Below are 26,632 nucleotides of genomic sequence, written 5' to 3' on the forward strand. Positions count from 1 at the left end.
AAGACATCTCACAACAGGTATACTTCCGTCGTTGAGGCTCATATTGTAAATATTTGTACTGTATCATTAACTCTTTCAGACAATATGTGACCTCAATGTACAACCTTTGACCTGCTGCATGGGCTTGACAAACTACGTTATAGCAGGGGGTACAAACACTATATTGGAAGGAGATGCCCTTTCTGCATAGTCACAATGTATTGCTGACAAATGTTATTTGGCCTTTTACAAAACCACAGTGGGGACTTTCAGAAAAAAAATGAAAGCCATTCAAAATATAATCCTCCTGCTTTAAAACATCTTCCTGTGGATGGGCATCCACCTCGTGTAAAGGTGAATGGCTTTTCACCAAAAGGAGAGAAACGGAAATCATCAATACTTAAAAAATAGCTTGAAATGGATAACTCATCATCATCCTCATCATCATGACACTATAAAAACACACATTTGCTTCTTAGTGGACAAGCAAGTGCGAAGCCTGGTTCCTGCAAGCAAGTCAACCATTATCGCCCAAGATCATGGCATCTTCCTACATGGTCGTCTTTGCACTTGCACTTTTAGTTGAGTTGACTACAGCTTTGCCCAAACTTAGGCTGGACGAAGAACGTACAGACCAAGATAGACTAGTGTCGATAGCAGGAGAAGACGATGCAAGCGAAATTGAACCTGGGCATCTCACCTTCAGAGGACACCCCATCATAGAAGGCAGATTGGTGGACGAAGACGGGACAAAACGCATCTTCATACTTGGTGTAAGTGTTCTAATTTATGTTATTTACACTCCTGCTTTAAGCAAGAGATTCCATGACTGTATTTGCCAACATCTACATGCACTTTAAATCATGAAATTGTACTAGTCCATTTTGTTGGTGTGGTAGGAATCAGATGACCTTTCTATGGGTATCAAATAGAGCTTTCTCAATTCAAGACTGAATTGTCCTCACATTGCTACAATTATCAGTGCAGTAATGGAACAGTCGGAGAGGACTATGGGAAGGACACGGTCACAAGAGGGGAAATGGAATCTATGGATAAAAGGGCCCACGGTGATATTGTGAAAATTGGCTAAGCGAGGCATGGGAAACTTTGTCGCAATTTGACACATTTCTTCCATGTGGGGCTCCATGCGCCGGCTTTGCTCCAGTAGTTTGGGAGCAGTTATGGAGAGGGATATAGAGGCTGCCCTTGGGCGTGTGTTGTTCGAATTAACTTAAACATCTCCAGGTGTGGTTTTAGACTTTCATACAGCAGGAAAAAAGCCTGCAGAGGGAGCAGTGTTTTGGTTTTAGCTTGGGCTGCTTCTGTTCTGATGTGCTGACTAATAATGCCTTTTCCTTTTCCACCAGGACACAGGAATAAAAGGGTCTCTTGAGAGGGAAGCAAACCTTGCCTTTTCAAGAACCTTCCCTGTCCTGCCGCGTGGGATGGATCATGCTCCGGATGGATACAACATGAGGGATGAGCGACGTAGCACAGACGATGTTATTCCCGTAGGCAGGAGGGACATAGACAGTAAGTACTGCCAAGTTTCTTATCTTCCTCCTCCCCATCTTTGTAGATACATAGCCATGTGAGTAACCCGATATGCTTGAGGGCTACTTTATACATTTGTGGCGATTCAGTTTTAAACTATTTAACCGAGATGGACTGGTCTTGTCATCTCCCTGCGTATGGTCCGAGATGTTTGTCTTACCTGGTACAAGTTGGTCTCTCAAATTGAAAAAATAAAAAAGTATATATGATGTTTAATGCTAAATTGGTTTTGCTTTTCCTGTTCTCTTAACAGTGCTGAGGTGCATGATAGGGAGAGTATACAGGCCCTGCTGGCAAGCTTGAGAACGAAGCAGCTGAAAAAGCACCTGCATGTTTTTCCCAGCACTCTCTGATGCTGCAAGATACTCTGGATACGAAAGATGACAAACACACACGTATGATTTAAAAAGAATTTAAATAAAAATGTATTCAAATCTGCAAAAGTATGAGTCATGTTCAAAGGGGAACAAAAAGCATTAAATCACGACCATCACAAAATCCTAAAATTAAATGATCGAGTTTCTTCTCTGCCAACGAATCTTCTCCTTTTAAAAGCTCAAACATGCACAAACACAAACACACACACCGTCAGTAATGGCAATTCCACCTAAAAACAAAAGGTTTAGAACAACATTTAGGAGAAAAAAAAAACTACCTCTTTAAATGCATTTAAGCATTCTACTAATAAATAAAACCTGACATAATTGCCAAAACAGATCATCATTGGTCAGTAGAGCCTAAATTATAGTCTGAAAAAGCCAGTGAGTTTGCCCTGTCCAGCGATGAGCTTCTTGCATGCAGCTTTAGTGTTCCTTTTCCCCGGGCCTCCAGTGGGAGCCTTGGTAGGGGGTCTTTTTTGAGGGGGCTGGTTCTCTTCTCTTCCTTGCTCAGCATACTCTCTATTGGCAAGCTTTCTCTTTGAGGTCCCGGTTGCTCTTCTGAGCTGTTCTGGCTGGGTCCCCTTCCCACCTGCTCTGTTCCAGGCATTCCCACTATGTTCCCCCAAAGCGGATTGGCCGGGACATTTACGCCTTAAGTTAGTGTCCTCTGGGTCTATATCCACAGAAAAACAAGAAAGGGGGGACAAAAGAAAAACATTGGACTTTGAGAACAAGGTGAAACAATGAACAGGGATTTAAAAAAAAAAAAAAAAAAAAAAAAAAAAAAGGGAGGGCTGAGGACGGAAGGGTAGAAAAGGTTATGATGAAATTGCTGACGTTAGTCTGCACTTTAACAGGCGGTGTGTTTATTTTACAGCACTGAAACTGAACATTTGTCATGTAACCTGGTGGAGCAAAGCCCGCATTCCCACAAAAAGTGAGCGAGGGGGAGAGAGAAACGTGTGCTCTTAAGAGTTTTTACAACAGATGTGGGGGCAGCCAGGTTTTATGGGATGGGGAATCGTTTAAAGATTGACCTTAAGTACCAGTCCCCAAGCAGGGACTGGCCAGGGATCGAGGCCTGGGCTGTGGAGGTGGACCTGGGCATCTTTCCGACCATGTGGCGTCAGAAAAAGGGAGCTCTTCTGTGTGTGTGTGTGTGTGTGTGTGTGTGTGTGTGTGTGCAGCGCGTGAGCGTTTATGTGTAGAGAGAACAGACCAGGCATGAAGGTTATTCAGTACACCAAGAAATGAGCCCCCTTTACAAAAAGCGGAGGAAGCCAAAAACACTTAAGACACCATGAAATGACTTAATAAAAGAAGATTCCTTATCAATCGGTCGCAGTGGGTGGGATATTCTCAGACATTTCGAGTGGAAATGTGATAGGACACGACCCTGTGGCATCAGAGGTTTCTCTGGTTTCTCAGAAAAGAAAGCCTACACAATTCAAAATATATTTAATTCTGCCACGTTTTAAAAAGGACACAACAGCAACAAGTGACAAAACTACTGTTACGTAGTGTCTTTAAGGGTGTGTCTGCACTCATGCTTAGGTAGACTAAAAACACAAGCTAAAAAGGTCAGCTTCCAAACAAACTGGTGAGGTTCGAATGAAGCATGAACGCAACATGGAGCAAATACTTCTAAACAAACCAAAAACAGGAAGTAACAACAACAACAACAACAACAACAACAAGATTTGACAACACAGAATGAGTGGTGTATCCAAAACAAGATGAGCAAAGGGAAAAAAATGGAGAATCAATAAGGGAAAAGTGCCTTTTATGAGCTCATTGTGAGTTTGCAGGTGGTGAAATTAATATTATTATGTACATGCAACAATGAGCACGCTTAGTCTACCTAGTGGATGGCATTAAGTGTGTTCAAATGGATCATTTTCCTTTGTGGTCCGGACCGAGGGAACCAAACAAACTGAACTACAAGTGTAAACGCACCCTAATTGTGGCAGAGGCACTACCTTTGAGACTGATGTCCATCCCAGTGAGGTCATGAGGGACGGGTTTTTTGGGTGCAGGGTGCAGACAGGTGGGAAGCTGGCTGGTGCTGGGAAACTCCAACACTCGGTTGAGGGGCAGCTCATCATCACTGTATGTGCATGCAAACTGAGAGCGGATGGTTGGCCGCATAACCTTGAAAAAAAGAAAAAAAAAATTTGTTGTAAAAACAAAATCGATACTGAATTTTTTAAAATTACAACAACAGCTTTTTGGGTCACCTGTTTATAAGTAAAATATGAATATAGTCAACGAATACAACAGGACAAATGATGCCATCCAAAAACACTTGGTCGTCCTCATTTTTGAGCCCTGCTGATGTAACCGGATGGACATGACCACATCTAAAAATCTTAGTTAATATACAAAAAAAAAAAAAAAAAAAAAAAAAAAAAAAAAAAGGATAAATACTGCGGTCCAGAGGCTAGCGTGAGGAGCATGAAAGAAGGAAATGGTAGCTCGCACAGGCGTAGTGAACCTTTAAGGTCTCAAGGGTCTCAGAGAAGCGCTGATCCACCTCTTTCAGGGTCTTTGATCCATCCCTGCTAAGGATTATCAGGATTCAAGGCTCTCTCCCTTCAGGCTAGCCGGCCACAGTAGGAGAGTGGAATTCAGGAAAGTAAAAAAAGAAAAAAAATACTGCAGGCATAGTTGGGTGGGACTGCAAAAGCGTAGAGAGAATGGGCGGTGGGTGTATGTAGGGGGGATCAAAGTTTGAGTGCAGCTTTTTCAAAGCATTTTCTCAAAAGAGCACCTAAAACAACAGTATCGCTCAGACTGGGTGCTTTCATATGGGAGGATTATATGGTACATTGGGCAGCCCTGACTGTACGCCAATAGAAAAAAAAAAAAACAGGCTGAGCCCACCAGCTACTTCCTCCGATATAAACGTCATCATTAAGCCCTGAATAAGATGAGGGGTGTGTCTATGTTTGTGAAGCACACAATGAAATGACACATGATTGAAGAACACCTGTTTGGGGACAGATCCGCTGAGCAGGCTGACACACAGCATTGGCAACAGTGATATACATGTGCTATTAACATCGGATCAAATGAGTGGAATCAGGGGAGGGTCCCTGATTATATATTATAGTCCATGGCGGCATTTTATTCAATTTTGAGTAATAGTTGTAAAAATAGTCACTATCGATACATATCCAGGGTGTTTCCCTGCGTTTTTTCGGTCCCAAAATGCTGTGACTGCTTCAAGATTCCTGACGCAACAAATATAAATGGTCAAATCTTTTTTGCTGTCCAAAGATTAAAGTTCAATTAAAGCACATCCAAAAGTTTTTGTTTACAAAAGTGTGTAATAAATATATAAAAATAATAAAAATTTCTCAAAACACATGCTATATGTGTCTTTATATACATATATACACACACACCAGTGACTAGATACAGATCTTCATACCAGAGGTCTGTTTTGAGAGTGTTTTAATGAACATTATTAGTAAGAAATATTTTAACATTATGCAAAAATGTACTAGCATCCTTTTATATGCATAATACTGGCCCTAAGTGTATCGACTGGGGTTCATTAGGAGTTCATTAAACCTTACAACATAACTGTACTCAGAATAATCCGTCTCTGCAGTCTTGCTGCTGGAGGAACCTCTTGATCTCTCCCCATGTGCCAATCGACGTCAGTTTGTGATGAAACTATTGGAGTACGGCTGGATAAAGTCATTCTGCAGACAACAGGAAACAATAACCTTTCAAGTTTCCCTTGCTAGCTGAGTAACGCCACTGATATGGCATGTTCAAAGTGAAATTGATGCAGAAAGCTTCCGCCCGTCCAGTTCAGGAAGCGGTGAGCTGCCCGGGGACCATTACCGCTCACTAACACAGGAAGGCGGCCAGAAAGTGGAGGCCTAAAGAGACATCTGCTAGTGCAATCAAATAAAGAAGCCTTTTAACAAAATGTGCCTAGCATACATGTTCACAGAGCACTCACCATTTCTAATTGGTGAAGATGCCAGTACTTCAAAAAAAAAAAAAAAAAAAAAACAACACAAAAATAAAACGCACATTAACTAGTCTCTGGTTTGCTAACACATTTTAAATGTGGTGATAAATGGAAGTTAAGATTGGTTTCAGAAACAAGCTTCTTGATAGAAATCATGTAGCTGCTAGTCAAGATATATATATATATATATATATATATATATATATATATATATATATATATATATATATATATATATATATATATATATATATATATACACACACATATCTAGTCAATAGATAATACTACATTTTTTTGCACATACAAATGTAATCTCTCTTCTCACAACCCAACGGGGCATTTTAAGTTTTCTGGAAAAGATAGGCTTTAATTGTGCAAGAGTGCATCACTGCCAGAGGTTATTGGTTAAAGTCTGGAGTGTACTGTATGACACTAAATTTCACACTCCGTGGCTGTTTTTATATAACAGGAAACCTGCTGCACAAGCACCATGCATAAAAAACAGCTGTATAAATTTGCACATTACAAAACAGAGGAAGCAGATGATATAGCTCGTGAATGTGCATTACTTGCTGTCTGTTTTAAAAATCAAGTGTCACATTCAATTTTGGTTTGACCGCTATTTGAGACTGGGGTCTCTGCTTACAGCCCCCATGATTCTTTACCTTGGACTGGATGTGTTCTTGTTGGCTCAAGACGCGGTTCCGTAAAGGCTTTGGAGAAGATCCCGTGGGAGCTTCTGGAGACCTATAGGCACAGAGTGGAAAGCAAACAAGCTGAATATTCAAAGATTAAAACAAGGTGTTGAAATGCAAATCAAAATTATCCAACATAAATTGTGAACGTTTAATTAGACTAAATGAACACACAAAACAAACTTTGTCACACTTATCAAAAGGTAAGTAAATTGAAAAAAATAAAAATTCAAAAGACAGGACATAAAATTATTATTACTACTAAATATCCGTAGAATTTTCAATTCATTCATTCAAAATAAAAGCTATTATATATTAAATAATAATAATAATAATAATAATAATACAATTTAGGATCCATTTTGTCCTATAATTTTTGTATGCAATATTCTAATATAAAAGCTGTAAGGGATAACTTGCTTGTAAAGGAAATTTCTATTAATGACTGCATTATTGGATTACATTTAGTAGTAATTTAAAAAAAAATAAAAAAAGCTTTTTTTCAAATAAACAATTTTACATATACATACATACATACATACACACACACATTGTTGAATCTGTTTTTGTATTATGACGATAATTTAACCATTTTATATAAATACACTATTACAGCAAAATGGTGTAACTCACTTGTAAAGGGTAAGAAGACAAGCTCCAGAGCTGCCATTAGGAACGGCATGATCTTCAGAGAGCAGCTCCGCCTTGTTCCTGCAGGGCGGTGCTAGCGCTTCTTCATCCAAAAGAGTCATCAGAACCTTCACAGTCTCACGGCCACCATAGGCAGTGGAGTGGTTAATAGCATAGGCTTTGGGCTAAAAATGAAACATCATGCGTCTTACTAATGAGGGTGGAAAAACATTTGGAGGAGATAAGAATATGTCTACTATGTTTTACCCTTGCTGGACTGATTCCTGTGCCAACCACTGACTGCGTCTGCATGGTGTGTATTTGACCGATTCTTTCCTTGAGACTTCTGGCTGTATCCTCTGCTGCAAGGTACACCAGGTCACCATTACTGCGGCCTTTAACCAGGGCGGCTCGAATACTAGACACCAATTTGGACCCAGCTTCTCTGTTGCAAGAAAACAGTATAAGGCAGAGAATTTTTAAAATAAATTTAGCAGCCATGAAGGTAAAGTCACAAACTTTCAAAAGGGGTTTAAATTCAATCATTAACTTGTCAGACTCATGTCATTCCAAACCTTCAAGACCTTCGTTCATGTTCAGAACACTAATTAAGTTTTGCTTTTTTTTTTTTTAACTTTGCGACTTTGTTTTCGTTTCATAGATTCATAACATTGTGGTTTAAACACTGACATCACATGAACTATTTTAATGTCCTTCCTAACATTTTTGGCCCTTAAATGTGTCGGTTGTGATCTAAGCAGGGTCAGAAAGCTCTTGGTTTTCATCAGAAATATCTTCATTTGTGTTCCGAAGATGAACTCTTACCGGTTTGGAATGACATAAGGGCAAACATTTTTTTTTTTTCCATTTTAAAGCTAAAATTCAAAAAAAGAAGTCATTTATCCCATGTCTCTTACCCCCATGTTGTTCCAAACCCAAAAAAGCTTGTACAATTTAAGATATTTTGGATGAAACCCAGGGGGTTTATGACTGTCCCATGGACTGCCAAGAACAACAATGTCAAGGTCCAGAAAAGTATTAAAGTGCTTATCAGAACAGTCCATCTGCCAGGAGTGGTTCAACTGTAAAGTTATGAAGCAAACAGAATACTTTGTACAGAAAGCTAAAAAGTACAGACCTGGGCTGATGAAAGGCCCCCCTTCAGGTTTTAATTGTGACCAATTTAAAAAAAAAAAAAAAAACCAACAACACACCACACACACACAACACAATGATATAACATAGCCTACACGACATTTAAACAGGTATACAAATATTTTAACAGGTGCTTTTGCATTTCGTTTTGAAACTCGTCAATCATCGTCCAACTAAATTTTTTATTATAAAAATATACTGTGTGTACTACTATCACCATGGGCAAGTGTGATGGGCAGATATGCGCATTTTTAATATGACTTTGCATTTAACGTGATTTTGAGAAAAACACCAAGTTACTAATTACAACACTTTTATGGTAGAAAGGGATGCAAAACACAATGAGAGCAAAATAGCATTTACGTCATCAAAGAACAGCACCACTGACTTTAAGCACTGAAAATTGCTTGCGTTGTGGAGGTATTATCTCGCTTAGAGCGCACGCACATCTGCACTTTTGGTGACGAGAATTCACACGAGAGCAGAATTTATCCAGAGTGTGCTCGCCCTGAATAAAACACAGCAATGAATCACCTGAACGCACATCGGCCATTATATTCGTAGGCTCAACAAAGTCATTTGGGATTGGTTATAATGCGCAGTGCTGCAGCTAGCGCGTGTAGATGATTGCATATCAGATATAAACAACATTATTCGCCATTTTGTACAGATGTTAGACGTTTTATTATTCTGATATTATTCGGCTGCATTCAAAAATCTGAGTTGGCGCGGTTGAAATGGCGTTCCTGGAGTCGTGGCATTTCGACTGGTGCCCTGGGCCCGTGCGTTAATCCGTCCCTGGTCTTGACCAATGAATTTCCATGATTTCTTCATAACCTTTCCACTAATGCATCATTCAAACTGATTTGTGAACCGATCTGGCTTTAAAAGACAATGATTCAGACTCAAAATAACTATGGCTTGCAAGCAAGTTTCCAAATCACTATGCTTGTTTTTAGATCAATGTCTATAAATCGCCTACTACCACCATTAGAGATTATTATTTTTAAAAAGAATAAAAAAAAAAAAAAAAAAAAAATTCCCCAGGCCTAGAAAACCAGATTTTGTTTGTGTTTCCAGCCTTCCCATGACTCCCGATTTATTAATTATCCGTTATATAAAAGGGGTTTGCTGCATAGAAATGATTTTGCTTGATTAAAATCTAGTGTGACCACTGTATAACTCATGTAAAAATGCGGCCTAGGAGGGTCCAAGAAGTTTTTGTGCCAGACCAGTGCGATTGGTGTACTCCACCTCACTTTATGTGTGAATATATGAAGAGATTAATAAATGTAAACATTTGGTCTGCAGAGGGAAAGAGGCCGCCCTGAATCCCTGACCTTGCTTTTGTGAAAGGGAATTACAGTAACAGAATCATCTGGGAAAACAGATGTTAGCTGTACGAAAGACCCCGATTCCCCCGTAAGGAGTGTTTGTGTGTGGTAATACAGTACTCCATAAGGTGCTGGGAGGTGGGGAACTGCACAGGCAGGGTAGCAGGCCGATGAAAGACCCCTTTTGGCTCAGCGTTCACACTCTCTCATCAGAGAAAAGAGACGCGGTGGTGAACAGGACCACATGCAGCAGGTTCAAGGCACTTCCATCAAAAATGAAGTTGATGCACATGATGCACTGCAGGAAATGACCTCGCGTCCTTTCTGAATAACTCAATCATCTATTCAATTCGGCTCCATGTGTTGTGCTGCCAAACGTCTAGCGGAGATTTGCTTGGACGTTTTGAAGTGAGAGTTATCATGGCAAAATCTCACGGTTATGACGTTTAATCAGACTTATCAAACTAAGGAGGGACATTTGCCGTTCGCTACAATACACTTTGATGTTCCTCAGATAAACATGCTTGAACAATTCAGGCGATTTCATTAATACTGGTGCAGACGTCATTAAAAGGTTGCTTTTGAGAAGAGGATCATGCGTCGATGCATGGCGGCAGGTAAAAGACGCGAGAATACGTTTTCAAGATTAGGACGGGACCAACAGATCCACAAATGCAGATAGCAAGTACGTTTTCTTTGGGCAAAGCAAGGGGATACAAAATCTGCTGCATAAATCAAAGGCTTCTCTCCACTCATCTGGGTTTGTGCACTGATGATAGGGAGACAGAAATGAAGTCAAAGCCAGGTCATGACTGTCCTGGCTTTTAATTCAAAGCATTGACGTGACATGGAAGAATGCATCTCATAACGCAACGCACTTTAAAATGAGGCTCCATTTCTAGTGTTGCTGATTAGAAGCAAGGAATATCCGGGATTATTTTTGTCCGATTTGGCTCTTGCTGCAAACACAGTGAGTGACTTTATTCATCGTGGTACTCTTGTGAATGCATACAAACATACAGGGAAGAAAAAATAAATTTTTATATTATAAATAATTATATTTGTTTTTGAGTAGAGTCATAAAATTATGCTTGAACCACTATTTAACAATGTCCTTACTACCTTGAATGGGGCCTTGAATGTGATAGTTGTAGTAAAAAAAAAAAAAAAAAAAAAAAAAAAACTCAGATTTAGTCAGAAATACATTCATTTGTGTTCAAGATGAACAAAGGTCTTAAGGTTTTGAAATTATCTTGTGCTCAGAATTAAATACGCATTTCCTATATAGGATTTAAAAAAAAAAAAAAAAAAAAAAAAAAAAAAAAAAAGTATCATACGTACCTGGGGTTAGGGGTTTCTCCCAGAACATCTTGACACTGGTCGACAAAATTGAGAAACTCCGATAAACCCTTTACGTGCTTCCTTAAGGGGTGAGACTCAGGCGGGGCGTACCCCTTTCCTCCAAGCTGTATGGCCCTGACAAATGACGTTACCGTCTGAATATACAAAAACAACAATTAGCTAGCATTTACATAATGGTTTAAAAGATGTGTAGTTGAACAAGAAGTGTGCAAATGTTCATTTATACATTTATCCATGTAAAAGTATGCGTCATTGCAAATTCACCAGGAAGAGAGATGAGGAGTTGTCACAGGCAGCATGTCTAAGGTCAGTAAAGGCGCTGTGACCCAGAGAGCGATTGGGGTTGTCCAGGGTGTAAGCGAGGGCCAGGTCATTCTTAGAGTTCACCAGAAGACCCAAATAAGAACAGAAAACTCTCCTGACAGCTCTCTGTATCTGCAGGAAAGGTTGATCAACACCTAAGTGGAGCAATTGAAAATGTACTAAAAAAACCCCAAAATGTTAACGAAAAGGGTAAAATGGTTTGTTTTTAACAGGAACGGTTCATACTCTTCCGTTCCACAATACTGATGAGTCAGTTAGCTGACTTGGACTGATGTTGTATAGAGGACGGGCTTTTTCCACAGCCCCTTAAGCTTAAACAGGCCAGGCTCATAAACTTCATCACCCCCAGTATTACAGTGGCAAAACCCAGCGTCTACTCGCACATAAATCAGAGCCCAGCAGAGCAGCTGTGAACAGAACTGGGCAAGAGTAGCAGCAGTTTCAACACACTACACAAAAGTGCTTTTAAAACATCCTGTTCTCATTTTGCGATTATGATTATATGATATGAACATAGTTCTGAATAAGGGGCACACACATACATATACATACGCATATACAAGGGGGGAAAACAATGTTTATCAGAAAATGTAACAATGCAAACAGGTTTTCTGTTGCGTTATAAAAGTAATAGAAGTCTATGGAAAGCCCCCACAATTCACAGAAACAAACGTACACATATACATATATATATACACACATATGTGTGTGTGTCTAAAACAAAAATGCTACACAAAAAGGTACTATATTAAATTAAATATAATATGAATTTACGGTTTTAAAATGTAAAGAATTAGTTGTCTCTCAAAGTAAATTTGTTTTTTTTTTTACATGACATTCAGTAAATGAAGTAAAAGTGTTGAGTGATTTGTTGAAACCTTTGTAAATGTCTAATTCTAGTCTCATGTTAATGCATCACTATTTACCTGTGCACTACAGACTGGCTTGTTAGATGGAGTTGCGGGACACACAGGAAGAGAATCCATTTTCTCCGTCCTCTCCTTGTCACCGCCGAGAAACTGAAACAGTTGCATCTAGATATGGAGATAAGACCGAGAAAAAGCCACGGATTAAAGATCTTTGAGAAAGATGACTGAAAGAACAACCAGATCCGAGGCCCACTGGCAGCACTCACCGCGGTTAGGGGCTCCTCGGGGTCCTCATTTATCCGAAGCTCCTTGAACATAATGAAGACGTCAATCAAGTCCACAGTATTGGTGCGTTTCAAAAAGCAGTCATACTCTTTTCGGATGAGGTCATAGTTTTGTGGAAGAGGGATATCGTTGTGGGATAGCTGGAGCTTATCCAGAAGGAAGTATTTCCAGGCAGCCAAGACTTCACTCAAAGCAACACTGAAGTCCCCGCGTTCCTGTCAGGAGCGGAGCAAACACAGGGACAAGCGTATTACGCAGAACCACGCCACAGAAAATGTACAGATACGGAACAAAATGCATGATTCAAACTCGTGTGACTCATTTTTTTCCCCTTCCGCAGCATGTGTACAGACTGCAAGAAAACATTTACATTGAAAGCGGAAATCCTGTAAAATTACGTTAAGCCTAGCCATGAAAGGATGGTTTTCACCCACTATCTAAAATAAAAATCAGTAGGTTTCTAGTAAAAATGTTTGCGTGCGTGTATAAATATAGAACTATTATATCATAAAAAGAATAATAATATATATATATATATATATATATATATATATATATATATATATATATATATATATATATATATATATATATATATATATATATATATATATATATATATATATATATATATATATAGTGGAAAAACTGTGTCATGTTTTATTATGTTATCATGTTTTTAATTGTGCATTGTGTTAGTTGTATTTTTTTTTTTTTTTGTTTTTTTAACCTAGTCAATGCACAACGTTTTATCTGTTAGCAAATGAACTCTACTACTACATATGATTAGGTTATATTAATATAATATTTACTATTTTTCTTCTATTGTATTATTAAAAAACCTTTTTTTATAAGAAATCTTTATTTAAAAAAAAAATGTATTACTGAACACAAACATCTGAAATATAGTGTAGATGCATTTACATGCCCGGACGTCTGCAATCAAGTTCCTAACAAATGCAACTTTACCTGCTTGTTGACCCCAGCCACAGCGAGCTGTAGGACCATCAGCATCCCGTCAGCCCCTTGAATGGAGGTCCTCTCAGAGCCTAACACCCTGTGACATTCTCTCCTGAAGACCCTGGTCATTGTTCTCAGGCTCTCCTCCATAACCACCGTTATTCAACGTTCACAAAATGAACTGCAGGGCCAGAAAATCGAGCGTGTCAGCACTGAAATGATTGTGAGCAGACAGCGGAACATACACACGACCCGGCCAGCATCACGTATACCTTTCCAAATCTACCACTGAGCTAGAACAGAAAGTCCGAAGACATCAAGCAAATCACAATAATAGTCAGGAACAAGAGGAGCCCCTTTGCACTTTATTAGGAACAGAACCTCCAAAACCTCTTAGGTCAACTTACCAACACTGATATTTAGACGCGTCCTAGGTCTGTAATGTGAAACACATGGGAAAACCGACGCCAGTAGATGTAAGTTATTATAAACTGGTCCGATGCCTGTAAATTTAAATCCACATGCCAGGACGCCTGGACCAATCACAGAGCGCGATGCGTTGGCCCCGCCCCCGCCAAACGGGAAGTCAGCAGCCCAAACAAAACGGTCCCGTTTTGATTCAAACCACAAGTGGAGATTGTAGACGAGAAAAGAAAGTAAAACGCGGCGATGTGAAGAAACACGAGAGCTAAACCATCCAGTTAAACAACAAAAAAAAAAGTTTATAGGAGCGCAGGGGCAGTACGTTTCTAAAAATTATTTATATAAATTATTTCATTTCGTCTAGACAAACTGTATACAACTGTATACCATTAATTAGTGTGTTGCAGTTGTTTACAATTGCTGAAAACAACACCCGGCGTCTCGAAATGTGTCAGATTTATTGCTACGGGGGATTTACAATAAACTGACTTCGTTTCTAATGCCAATCAAAGGCAAACTCGTTCTTTTACTGATATTAATTCGCGCCAGCGTCACGGTTACGTCACTAACCTGGAAGTAAACAAACGCGATCACGTGATCAGAAAGCGCGCCGAGAACGAGCACCGCGTGGGCTTTAACGCAGCGGCGCTCACTTTTTCTCAGCCGGACGATTAACCGAGCATATAAAATTATCCCAGGTTTGTCATATAAAGCGCTGATACTCATTTTCCGCTGCGCATCTGTTTGCTGACTCTCCGAGAGTGCCTCTTTCATAACTTCAACGGTGAAATGAACGTGTGGGGACCGTGAAGAAATATAAAGAGTTAATCATTACCATACTATTTGTGAGGTTCAGTGAAGATTAAGTTGCGTTTGTTTAATTTTTAAAAAGTTATATCTTATTTATTCTTCATGCAACTACAGCCATGCCTGGACGGTGCACATCGTATTATGTTACATCATATCACATTTCTGTTAACCATTATGGCATGTTTTTCCTCCAATAAGTGTGTTAATTTGTGTCTCTCCGTGTTATTTAGAGTGGAATGTAACTCCATTTCGTCCAAACAGCAAGGATTCACTTGATGGAAGATGCCAGATGAAACGGTTCGCTCTGCAAGCTACACGGTGTCCTGTGAGGACTATGTTCACGCGGTGGAGTTCAGCCCGTTTGACTGTGGCTCACCCGCCTCTCTTCTGGCGTATGGAGGAAACCAGTATGTGGTCGTGGGCACTTGTCGTTTTAAGGTGAGGACGGTGATTCAGCGCGTGGCGAAAGTACTAACCTCCTGGAGGTGTACCTGGCAGTCCTGCTCCAACGCACCTGTTTGTGATTAAAAACGACGAACTGGTCGAGTCCAGGTTCGAAGTGGCATGCTAATATAGTATGCTTGATTGTCACATGACCAACACAAACATTAATTCAGCGCAGCTGTGGAGGCTGTTACCTTTAGTAGTAAATAAATGATGAATGCCAATTTATTGGGACCAAAACCTACATCTAAACACTGGCTTTTAATTAAACACTGTATTATTAAGTGGCCTTTTTATTTTCTCTTTTCAAATATTGCCTCTGGGCCTTTCGCGCATACAGAAAATTCACATACTGTTCAATGTGCGCACAGCATACTGCAATACAGTGAAAGCTGCATGGTAGTATGGCATTTCGCTGCGTGCGCTTGTAATGATTGTAACATCTTTCTCAGACTTTTTAAAATGCTTTTACACAGCCAATATGTTTGATCAAATTTTGTTCGGCATATTTTTTTCCGGCTTATTTCGGTTGCCAAGCATTCACTGTATCCCTACTCTCCACCCAAAACAATAAAGTGGTTTATTTTTTACATTTTTGTGCAACTTAGCAGCAGAAGTCTTCGTAGCTGATGCATTTCGGACTCTGCATATTCACGTAGCATGCATGGTACAGAACTAATACCGTTAGGTACTATTAATATCCTGCCTTCATGTCTGCATTTAAATGATGCACACAATCTAGTGATTTGTATTTGTGCAGGAGGAAGACACAGAGGTCGAGGATGTAGAGTTCACTTCTTTGCAAGTGTTTTTTCACGGAGTACGCGTGGATGCTATCGCATGGAGCCCTGAAACACGCCTGGATAAGCTCCCTCGGGTCATCAGGTACGGCTTTGAGCATGTGCCGCTTTTTTATGTTGAGAGAAGCCATATCAAATTGATGGATTATAATGTGACTTTGCGCGTGTAATGTAAGATGTGGAATTATGATGATGTATAGGAGGAGCACTGATCTCTATGCCAGACACCATACAGTTCTTCATCTACAACCGGCTTCCTTCTCTTCATTAGAGGCTCAGACACTGTATATGATAAGTGATTTATTTTACCGCACAAATTCTGAGACTCTTTTAAATGTTAGATAAATACGCTTTTTCTCTATTGCACTATTGAATATCCCGTCCTAATTGATGTCTGAGTCAATTGGGATATTTGAGAGTTGAGATATTTTACCACACACGCACAAACATACTCGTTTTTGTTCAAACAAATGTGCTTTCTCAGAACATGTTTTTATCACTGGGAGAGCCATTTTCCAGGGATCGATTCATTACCGAGATTTGTATGTTCATGTCAAGCAGTGGAAAGTGTCTGTCACAGCTGTAGTTTGATCTGGTTTGTATCAAGAGTCTAATAAGATGTTGTCAGTCTGACATGTTCTTCGTTAAGCTGTGAACCTGGGAGGGTTCTGCTCCCGGTAGGGAAGTTTCCTGTAGGTTTAGCAGCATGGGAAGGGCAGAGTTATTTCCTGGCCATGCTGTGGTCAGGACGGAAGGTGTAGCGTGCTTAACCGTGTGTGCTGCCCTTTATTTGGGTTTATTTTCTTAATTCACTGTAGGTGTACCTCTTGGGAACGGAGTACTAGAGATCTTGTTAAGGTTTCCTGGGCATGTGGGTTGACATGGAGTCAGAGGTTATTGACAGGTTGACTCGTTGCCTGCTAGTAGCGCTGCCATGTAAATGATTGGTACCGTTGTGATGTTACGCCATCCACGCGACAATCTAGCCAAAGACAACTCGCAAATGAACATGTTGATAGAAAGATGTGATGGTAATCGGACCTTTTCGTGGCAAGAACTTGTGACTTTTGTTTGTTATAAGATGCAAGAAGATTTTGTGTCTGTGTGGTATGGTAACATAGAAATGTGCGTGCAACTCTCTAACTAAACATGTTTTTCTTGTCAGAGGTGAGTTAGTGTAATTGTGTGAATAATTGCTGCTGCTGATTAGTGGCAGAGCTGTTTTATTAGGTTTGGTTGGATTTTGAACAGACAAATGTGAAAATGGCGTGACGAAATTCTGACTTTGGTTGTTTGTCTTTTAACAATTGTAATCTCTCCAGTATTTTATCTTCTGACTGTGGTTTGTTACACACCCACGTGCATGATGGTGACTAAATGCAGTGTATTATTCTATCCTCTTTTTTTTCAGGCTTTGCACCGCAGCGGCTGACAGAAAAATCAGGCTGTGGACATCTGATCTTCAAAGTAATTGTGAAGTAAAGGTAGCTTTTTTTTCTTCTTCTTCTTCTGTACATTCACAGTATATATGCTATGGTATTTTATGATGATTAAAGAAATGGTTCACTCAGAAATGAAAATGTATTCATCAATACACCCTCACGTCTTTCCAAAAGAGTTTCTTTTTCATGTTAACAGAAATTTTGTGGAATCAAACAGCTGTTGCTCCCTATTGACTTCTATGGTAGGGATAGAATTGAAACTATGAAAGTCAATGGCGACCTTCAACTGTTTAATTACCAGCATTCTTCCAAATATTTTCTTTTATGTTCAACATGAGAAAGAAACTCGTCCAGGTTTGGAACAACATGAGAGTTGAGTAAATGATCCCTAGCAGTTTTAAAAAAAAATGGCAGTGGAGGAAAATTCTGTGAATCGTTTCAAACGGTCTGAATCAATTCAATTCAAAAGTTTGATTGAACTATCCATGAGAATCATCACTTTAAATATCAAAGATTATATATCTGTTATAGCCTTTATTGTACACCCATCTGTACAGTAATATTTCGTTTTGTCCTTGGCTGACTTATTCACTTTATGAATGTATTCAATTTCTTGTGTTGCCTAGGTGATGGAAGGTCACACCAGCTACATCAATCATCTAGTGTTTGAGCCTGCAGAAGGAAAGCGAATAGCCTCTGTCAGCGATGACCACACTTGTAGGTTAGTTGCACTGCAGTCCGAGTGTATGAGTGTGAGAAAGTGAAATGTGTGTGTGTGTGTGTGTGACTGCGTTCTGTTCTCTGCTAATGATGCAGAAAGTCTTGACCAAATTTCCACACTGAAACCCGACACTAAACACAACACGGCTCGCCGTTGCTCTGCGTAAGCGTCAACCGCCACTCGCTTGCAGAGTTTTTCTAAGTAATTGGTTAAACGTGGAAATCCAATCAGCAGCCGTGGCTTTTCCTCTCCACCGCCACAGTTAACGAGCTCCTCGAATGTGGCCCCACCAATCAGCCACTGAGGTAAGTGCGGTTTCCTGGCAGTCAAGAGGTAATGTAAGAGAGCACTCCTAGAGTCTCGGGTCTTCCCTTTTGCGTCAGAACCGTGTAACTGACACACCTGGATGTTGCAGTGCTGCGGCCTGCCACAACTCAATGGCCCGGCCTTTCTCTTCCCAGCTTGCAAACCCTAATGGCTTCAAGGTGGACGAGGACCAAGACGGTAGTTTTCCAAAACTCAGCTATTGGATCCTTTATGCAGACCTTGCCATGACAGTTTTATGGTACACTTCTTAAAGTTTAGATGGTGTAACCAAGATATCTTTACGTTATCGGGTGCTTTTGCCATTTCTGTGCTATTGCGTTAAGGTTCATACACACCGAATATCGCCAACGTTTAACGCCTTGGGACTAAACAAAGGGCAAAAGCGTCATTTGAAAAAAACGCCTCAGTTCCTTTTTTTTGTTTGACGTGCCGCATTAAAAACCTGACTGACCAATGAGGTTGGCTTTTCTTTGCATGCCTGGAGCTGCTGAAGCTACGGTACACAGCGGTGGTGGTGCTCAAGCACAAAACAGCCTTGCCGAGTACACGGAAGTATGTAGATGAAGAACATGCACCGAGGCAAGATGAATGTATAGCTGCTGGTCAGAGATGTTTTTTTTTTTTTTGCAAGTTAAAGAAGTGTGAATGGTTTTGACAAACACGTCTTCTAGCTTCCTTCTTCTGTGTGACAAATGCACAAAGAATTGTGCAGCTCCACTTTGTGTACCGGGGTATTTTTGTTTTCATCAAGCCTTTATAGAAATCCCGTTCTTTTTATACTGTTACAGTCGTCTTTCACATCATCTGTACTGGGATGTTTGTGGATCTGCTTCAAGCTTTCTTGGTGCACACGCTGCCAGTGTCGGCATGTGACCTAATGTCAGCACTGACCCGTTGCTCTACGATAATGTTTTCATACACTCTCCATCTGGGTGGTGCAACATTGAGAATAGGAGTGCGCTGCTCTTCTCTCAGCTGTTTTATTGATGTTGGTAGATCTTCAGGCTATGATTAAAAGAAATCATAGATCTTTATCATAGTCGGGGGTGAGACCATTTCACTTTGCAGCTTCGGCAGTAATGGGCTTCTTCTCTGCTGGAACCTGGATGCGCTGAAGCCCCTTTTGTAATCCCTAACGCCCCTAAGACTGTCCCAGTTAGAAGCAGCTTATTATTTTGATTAAATAATAACCATCTCTTATGAATAAATCATGGCCCACCCGACAGCACAGTAAGGTGCAAACCACTGCAGTTACCATATATTACTAATCCTGAACTGCCAGCTCAAATGAGAGATTTGATATGATGATTTGAGATTTGGTGTCTCGCTGTGGTCGTGCTCATAAGGAAAACAGCCAAATGTTACCCAGAGTGCCCGCCAAAACCATAGTTTACACATGCCCATCAGAATTTAGATACAGATAGTTGATATATGTAGCTTTGGTCAGTGGATTTTGTCGGAGATAGTGTGTTTGGTGGGAGAGCAGAGGGGCCACTGAAGGGATCGAAGCAGGAAACATCCGCCATAAGCCTCAGTCTCCCTCTCCTGTGGAGCCAGAGAAAACAGTAGAGCGCTCCATCTGCAGAAAGATTTAAATTCTGTCACGTTGAGAAAATATGGGACGCAGGAGGAACAGCGAGGTGGAACAAGAGAAAGATCAGGTTAATGTTAGAGAAAGAGAGTGAACCTTTCCCAGTCAGGCCACACAAACGGAGCTTTTGATACAAATGTGGCTCTCAGCTGGAGCGTTTGTGCATGTGTGATGCACCTTCCTTGTTGAAAAGACCACCTGTTCTGGTCAGACGCATATGTTAAGAAAGCTGGTCTGCAACATGGGATGCTATTATGGTTATGTCCCTACTTGGTTTTTCTTAACTTTCAGTCTCGATTAGCAGACCAGATGAAATTCATGCTGTTCAGCAAGGTTGTTCTTCCACATAGCTATTTAAATTCGGCCCTGCCTGCCTTTTTAGATATTGCCACTGAGGGTTTGATCAACCACTTTAATCACAGAATCTCCTTGATTTCAAACCGTTTCAGATCTCCTCTAGTGTTACGTAATTCTGTGTGTGTGCCGGGGAATAAGTGCAACCTGTTTCCTTTGAAGATCAGAGGAGGTTTTTACAGTAGTAGTGTTGCAGGCCTCAGTGCCACCTACAGATTACTTTAGGGAGTGCAGGTCATACAAGGAAATGCTGAGTTGACAGAGTTCAAGCTAGGAGAATGAGGCATACCTTCAGTTCCAGAGGATGACAGGTGTTTTTTTCGCCCCAATAGTTCTGTAGGACAAAAAAGAGGGTTGACCTAAAATAGAACATCATGTTACTTATTAAAAACAGGTAACAACTCCAACTGATGGAAAAATAGCACTCCTCATGTGATAGACAAAGGAGATTTTTAATACAAATTGACTGCGATCCTTCTGAAGGGCCACTTTATAGGTAGAAGTGCTAGAAGGAGCAGGACTTAGCATTCTGCTAAACCAATGAATCAAAATGTAAGAATATCAAAATAATTTCTAAGAAGGATACTTTCAATACTTTTTAGTAACACAAGTTCCCTTGGAAGGGAAAGTGTTACTTATGACTTTTTGGAAATGCTTTTCATGTGATTACTTAAAAGGTTGGGGTTTTTTAAACAAAAATGGTACCTAGTAGTCCAAAAGCTTTTCACTGGGGTAGTACTTTCAAAGGGACACCTTAGTGCAGGGCGAAGCAATTTCAGGTCTTTGTTTGATTAGTTTTGGAACTAAACTCTACAGGACAGGCCCTCCAAGATCGGAGTTGCCCAGCCTTGCCCTTGGTGCTTTCTTTATCCCTAAAGGGTACATATTACTACCTTTTAAGTTACATATTCTAAAAAGGTATTAATATGTACTCTCTTGGTACTATTATGAACCATCTCACTAGATTTTGAATCCGAGCCATTGTGTTCTATAAAGTGAGCTTTTTTGGGTTGGTTTTGCCTGCCTCTCATTTCTTTCTGTGTGAGGTTTTGAACTTTTTATTCTCTTCATGATTGATAAATTATACTAGACCACAAAAAAAGTGTCATTTTGGCTGCTGAGAGCACTTAAATGTAAACAAAACCACTAACATTGTTGGTTTAAACAGGTCAGGTCAGAACTGTTATTCACACCATCTCAGTTAAAGAATTAGCCCCTGACCCGGTCGCCACCATAAATGTTTGTTTCAACAGTTCTTAACTCGATTTCAGCATTTCTCACCCCTGCCCCATCTGAAAAATCACATTGCATGCTCAGATCAGCTTCCCGGTTGTGCAGTGTGGGAAAACACAGACAAGCCAGACAGACCCTCCTCTTGTTTTCTCTCTCAGATCTTTCTTGACTTCAAACACTTCCCTCTCTTTCAACTCATATTGTACATGGCTGCCGCATGTTATTCCATAATGCTGCGTCAGTCATTGAAGATCCTTACGCAATAGCAGTAGCGCATTGTCTGTGATGCTTTCCACTGTGTTTGTGTGCTTAGTGTCTTAATCCTCATTTGGCTTTGTCAGGGTTGTAGAGAGCTAACTTTTCGCCCCCTTGAATACCCTGGTGGTTGTCAAGGCTGGCGGTTTTGGTTTTGCGTGCAATTGAACTCTTGCTTGGCGAGGGGTTCTGAGTAAAGGGGTTTTAACCATGTTTGTGTGGTGTGGTCTGAAACCTCACTCATGCTCAGCAAAGGAGGTTGATCAGAGCAGAGATGCCCCAGACAAGAGGAGACAGTTCAGGAGTTCCTGGCAAATGCTGGGCAGAGCTGAGTTGCTTACAAAGGCCCTCGTCTGGGAGCTGTTGAGCATGGGGCATGTCCTCCAAGTACCGCCCAGCTACAGACATTAATCTACCCAACTGCACGGTTGACATTCAGACAGGCTTTGGAGTGCTTTTGGCATTCATTTGATGAAGTCTTCTCAATGACCTCATCAACCAAGCAGTTGTGCGTCTTTCCTATTAATGGAGGGCTTCTCCCCCTCCTTCTCTTCCCCCAGACTTTCCCAGAAAACCTCCACAGTTTCAACTCATTTGAGAGAACTTGTGGTTCTCTTCACTCGGGCCTCTGTGATGTGGTAAACCCAAGATCTGATCTTCAGTGAAACCATCCAGAATCTGATCTCCAGTCTTATTCGTCCAAATGATTTATTGCATCTGCTTGCAGGCCTCTTTCTGTATCTGCACTTACCCTTGCGTGCCTTCTCAAACTTCCTCAAGGCCAAATTTGGAGTGAAAATCTTGTGTTCTTAGGAAGAAAAAGGCTGGGAGGTATTGGCAATTCTGCTTCTCAGTGAAAGTCCAGGTCAGCTGCAGGCAAAAGTTCCTGCAGTTCACCGGGTAGAGCATGGTGCTTGCAACTCTAAGTTCATGGCTTTGTTTCCTAAGGAACACATACTGAAGAAATGTGTAGTGACTCAAATGCTAGTGCAGATTCTCATCTATGGCTTGAAATAGGTTTTAAAACATTTTATTCAAAACTCTGTAGTCTTCAGTCATCCTGTTGTTTTATTGTAGGTTAGTGGTTTATGGTTTTTTCACTGGCAACAAGTTATTTTTAGGAGTCTGACTTCCTTCCGTGCGCCTAATTGAGTTCTACTTAGGATTATGCTGCTTTTGATTAGTGTCCTGTTTCTGACCGTGCTATTTTTAGCAACCAACTTATTTAATTTTTACTTTCAGACTTCCTCTGTTTGTGTGTGTACGCATGTTTTAACTGGTAAGAACACATGGGGATGCTGGTGATGTAATACCCCATTCATGGCCTCATTATTTTTTTGCCTTTTGCTGAACCGTTTGCTCTGTCACCATAACCCCTAACTTTATTGCACCAATTATAATTTACATTAAAATTATAAATAAACATTTAAAGAAGTCTTACCAGAAAGTCAGGTTTTCGGGTTACAGGTTTGGAATGACATGGGGACTGTGATTAATGACAAAAATTCTTTGGAATGGAGTAACCTTTTAATATTTATTTACCTGAAAGTTATATTGGTTACTGTTCTTCTTAAAGAGTGTGGGACCTTGATGGTAGTGAAACCACTTCATTCAGACTGCGTTCCCCTGGTGTAAGTGTCTGTTGGCACCCTGAGGACATCTGCAAGGTCAGTAACAGGTCTGACAGAAGTAATGGTTATATGGGATGTAGATTTCCTTGTGAACTGAGATGTGATATTTCTTTCATACAGTTGATGGTGGCGGAGAAGAAAGGCACCATACGGTTCTATGATCTTGTTACACAACACGCAATTCTGTCTCTGGACAGTGGGCAGGTGCCGCTCATGTCAGCTGACTGGTGTCTCACAAACACTGTTAAGGTTGGAGCAGTGGTGGCCAATGATTGGGTGATCTGGGACATTACCCGCTCTAGGTAAATGTAACTTTGCCTCTGCGAATAAAATGCATTATGTTTGTGCAGTGAGTTACTTTTAAAGCAGAACTATTATGTGGTCGACGTGACCTATCTCCCCTGTTCTACTTAATTTAGTTAATCTTTCTGAGAATCTGTCCATAATGTGCATCAAGCCTTAAACCCTTCTGAAGTCTTACATGAACTCCTCCACACTAAATCACCATTACGACATTCAACGGAGCAGTTTTGTTAAAGGAAGAATGAATTAAACTGTCTGTAAATGAGGCTGTAAATGTTTTGCCTGTAGTTATCCGCTTGAGAAGAGACCAGCTCATGTTGACAAGGCAAGACATTTCAGGTAATATTTTTTTGTTTAATGATCAGGTCATTCGTTGTTTCCTTTGCTGGACTGCGTCCATGACTATAATCCCGGTGGCCTCTTATTTACAGATGGTCACGGGCAAATGAGAATCTTTTCGCTACCACAGGGTATCCGGGAAAAATCAACAGTCAGTTATTGGTGCATCATCTGGGCCATCCACAGGTTTGTAAAATGACGTACTTTGCCGTTTGATTTTGAAATAGATTTGAATGACAATGGTATACAATTGTCTTTGCAGCCTGTGATGATTGGTTCTGCATCTGTGGCAGCTGGTCTAAGCTGGCACAGGACCCTGCCTCTATGTGTTATCGGTGGGGATCGAAAGCTGTTCTTCTGGATGACAGAGATGTAACCTGGACAGAAGTCAACTGGAGAGTGTTCCCGTTTTCCTGTTTCAATAAATAAAGTCATATTTTTCATGCACTGTCACTGTACATACTCCGCTGTGTCTTGTTTTATAGGTCACTTGGGTTAAAACTCAGACTAACAATTGTGGGAAACAAGACTCTCTTTCTCTCTCCCCAGTTTTTTCCCTTTTTCTGCGAAGCATTGTATCAGTGTTTTTGGTGTGGTGTTCTGCCAAGCAGGCTTAAAGTTGAGCCAAAGGTCGCCGAACGGCAGGAGCTGGCAGTTTTCATTGCAGAACGCTTGAGTGTGAGACAAAAAAGCTGTACAGGTGCTCACATAGACCATCTCATTGACTCCACCAGGATAATAATCTGCAGTCCCATTCCTAACACTACAGGGGAACTTCCTCCGCTCGACCGTGACGCATGTGTGGTGGGGGAGACGGACGCAATGCTATTTGTGCTTCAGCAGTTGAACCCTGAAGATGAAGACAAGCATGGGAAACTAAAGCGCAAGGAGAGCACAAGACGGCGTGAGCTGTGTTTTTTTTCCAAGAAAAGCACAGGAGACTCTATAAAGGGGGAACAAGGGTCCTCTCAGGTCAATTGTGCTATGTTTGGGCAGGAAGGTGTGAGGCCAAAAGGTAGAATAGTTGGATCAATGACAAAATAATAACAGTCACAATCTTAACAGTCACAAACCTGTTTAAAAAAAAAAGTGTTTTTTTTAGTTAATATTAAAAATGATGACTTATTAGTAATATTTTTATTTCCATTTTTGGGGAGTCACAGCACAAGTGCACAGTGTTGGGGAGTAACTGCTTATGTTTAACAGGTACATTAATTACAAAATGTAATGTTACTGTAAAAAAAAAAAAATTAGTTATGATACAAATGATTTTAAGGGGTTTACGTCTTTATACATGCGAACATACATTTAATTGATTTCTTAATTTGCTATGACTGCTCTGTTATATGAGATACCAATGTTTCAGGAGTTCACGACACATGCTCATTCGATTTATGTATATGCTTTATTGATTAGGATTCTTGTTTTTTTCCCAAGGCACTGTTAGATGCCCCTGTATTCCTGTCATAGCAAGATTTTATTTAAAAACTATCATCTATTAAATCGTATTTAACCTCAGAATGATCTGAAAGTAAAAAAGGTGCTAAAGTGGTTGTGCTTTAAATTTTAATTTTTAGAATCCGTATTCATGTGAAATGACTGTCTGACCTCTAATCAGTTGGTTTAGATGTTTGAAAATGTATAACAGTTGAAAACATTTTTAGAAATGTATAAAAGCAATCAAATTTAATCAGTTACATTACTTTAATAAAGTAATTGGAAGTTACTTTTTAAATAGGGTAACCTGCAACCTATTACATTTCCAACGTATCCTTCTTAACACTGCAAGTGGACAAGTTGGGGAAATTAACTGCTCAAAAAATGTAGCAAGGAGAGGTTTTTCTTGCAGTTTCTGAGACTTTTGCATGTGCTCCATGTGTAACAGTAGGGCATATTGTGCCTGGGTGTTAAGGTGAGACTGAAATGGGTGCGCGGGCAAGGGGGGGAGAAATGAACCTACACTCTTTCAAGCCCGAAAGACAAGCCTGTATGATTCTTGGAGCCCAGAAGCACACCGCCATCCGCAATCATAACATGCTACTGCTCTCCTGGTCTGTTGGCTTTGTTTGAATAAGTTCAATGTGGTCTGAAACAAGGCTTTGGTAGAGCAGAACGTGGCTGGTGCTGGACCAGCTGCGTATAGCTCGGAGAAATCAATGTCAGCCTCTTCCACATACTCTCACACAAGGGACATTATTCCAAAGGATACAATAACTTTCTGAGAGAGCATTGAGAAATTCCTGAAAAGACGTTTAGAGAATACGATCACCACCTTCCCAAAATCTACTTTCAATTATCAATATTTAGTTAAGCACGAATTTAACCCAAGACTGCCATCTGGTGGCTGGATAACATTTAGTAGTGGTTGGTGTGCCAGAGACCCCTTGAATATACCTTTTATTAAGAACCAGTTCATGATTAGAGTAGCCTATGCATCACAT

At 40.4% G+C, this 26,632-nt stretch overlaps 3 protein-coding genes across 7 annotated transcripts; 2 read left to right on the forward strand and 1 right to left on the reverse strand.

The window, feature by feature from the left end:
- Positions 1 to 469: 469 nt before the first annotated feature.
- pmch (pro-melanin-concentrating hormone) lies at positions 470 to 1,976 on the forward strand. Its single transcript, XM_043237549.1, has 3 exons — positions 470 to 752; positions 1,347 to 1,512; positions 1,787 to 1,976. Exons 1-3 carry the CDS (start codon positions 519 to 521, stop codon positions 1,834 to 1,836), a joined length of 450 nt encoding a protein of 149 aa, XP_043093484.1. The 5' UTR covers positions 470 to 518; the 3' UTR covers positions 1,837 to 1,976.
- Positions 1,933 to 15,776, reverse strand: LOC122343226 (PARP1 binding protein). Of its 2 annotated transcripts, none has more exons than XM_043237544.1 (11): positions 15,228 to 15,776; positions 13,528 to 13,699; positions 12,540 to 12,773; positions 12,331 to 12,438; positions 11,345 to 11,515; positions 11,060 to 11,214; positions 7,497 to 7,674; positions 7,233 to 7,414; positions 6,570 to 6,651; positions 3,893 to 4,064; positions 1,933 to 2,586 (listed from the first exon to the last, which is right to left on the reverse strand). In XM_043237544.1, the coding sequence occupies exons 2-11, from the start codon at positions 13,666 to 13,668 to the stop codon at positions 2,276 to 2,278; spliced, it is 1,734 nt and encodes a 577-aa protein (XP_043093479.1). In that variant the 5' UTR covers positions 13,669 to 13,699; positions 15,228 to 15,776; the 3' UTR covers positions 1,933 to 2,275. The 2 variants fall into 2 exon arrangements, with proteins under 2 accessions (XP_043093479.1, XP_043093478.1); XM_043237543.1 differs by lacking the exon at positions 15,228 to 15,776 and adding an exon at positions 13,926 to 14,025.
- Positions 14,130 to 24,644, forward strand: nup37 (nucleoporin 37). Of its 4 annotated transcripts, none has more exons than XM_043237546.1 (10): positions 14,130 to 14,259; positions 14,982 to 15,189; positions 15,956 to 16,080; positions 17,407 to 17,479; positions 18,064 to 18,158; positions 23,495 to 23,585; positions 23,670 to 23,851; positions 24,141 to 24,191; positions 24,284 to 24,377; positions 24,454 to 24,644. In XM_043237546.1, exons 2-10 carry the CDS (start codon positions 15,034 to 15,036, stop codon positions 24,565 to 24,567), a joined length of 981 nt encoding a protein of 326 aa, XP_043093481.1. In that variant the 5' UTR covers positions 14,130 to 14,259; positions 14,982 to 15,033; the 3' UTR covers positions 24,568 to 24,644. The 4 variants fall into 4 exon arrangements, with proteins under 4 accessions (XP_043093481.1, XP_043093483.1, XP_043093480.1 ...); XM_043237548.1 differs by lacking the exon at positions 14,130 to 14,259 and adding an exon at positions 14,385 to 14,639 and having other exon boundaries at positions 15,013 to 15,189; XM_043237545.1 differs by lacking the exon at positions 14,130 to 14,259 and adding an exon at positions 14,391 to 14,639.
- Positions 24,645 to 26,632: the final 1,988 nt, after the last annotated feature.

This window comes from Puntigrus tetrazona, chromosome 4 (genome assembly GCF_018831695.1).
Source record: "Puntigrus tetrazona isolate hp1 chromosome 4, ASM1883169v1, whole genome shotgun sequence".
In the NCBI taxonomy this organism is placed as follows: Eukaryota; Metazoa; Chordata; class Actinopteri; order Cypriniformes; family Cyprinidae; genus Puntigrus; species Puntigrus tetrazona.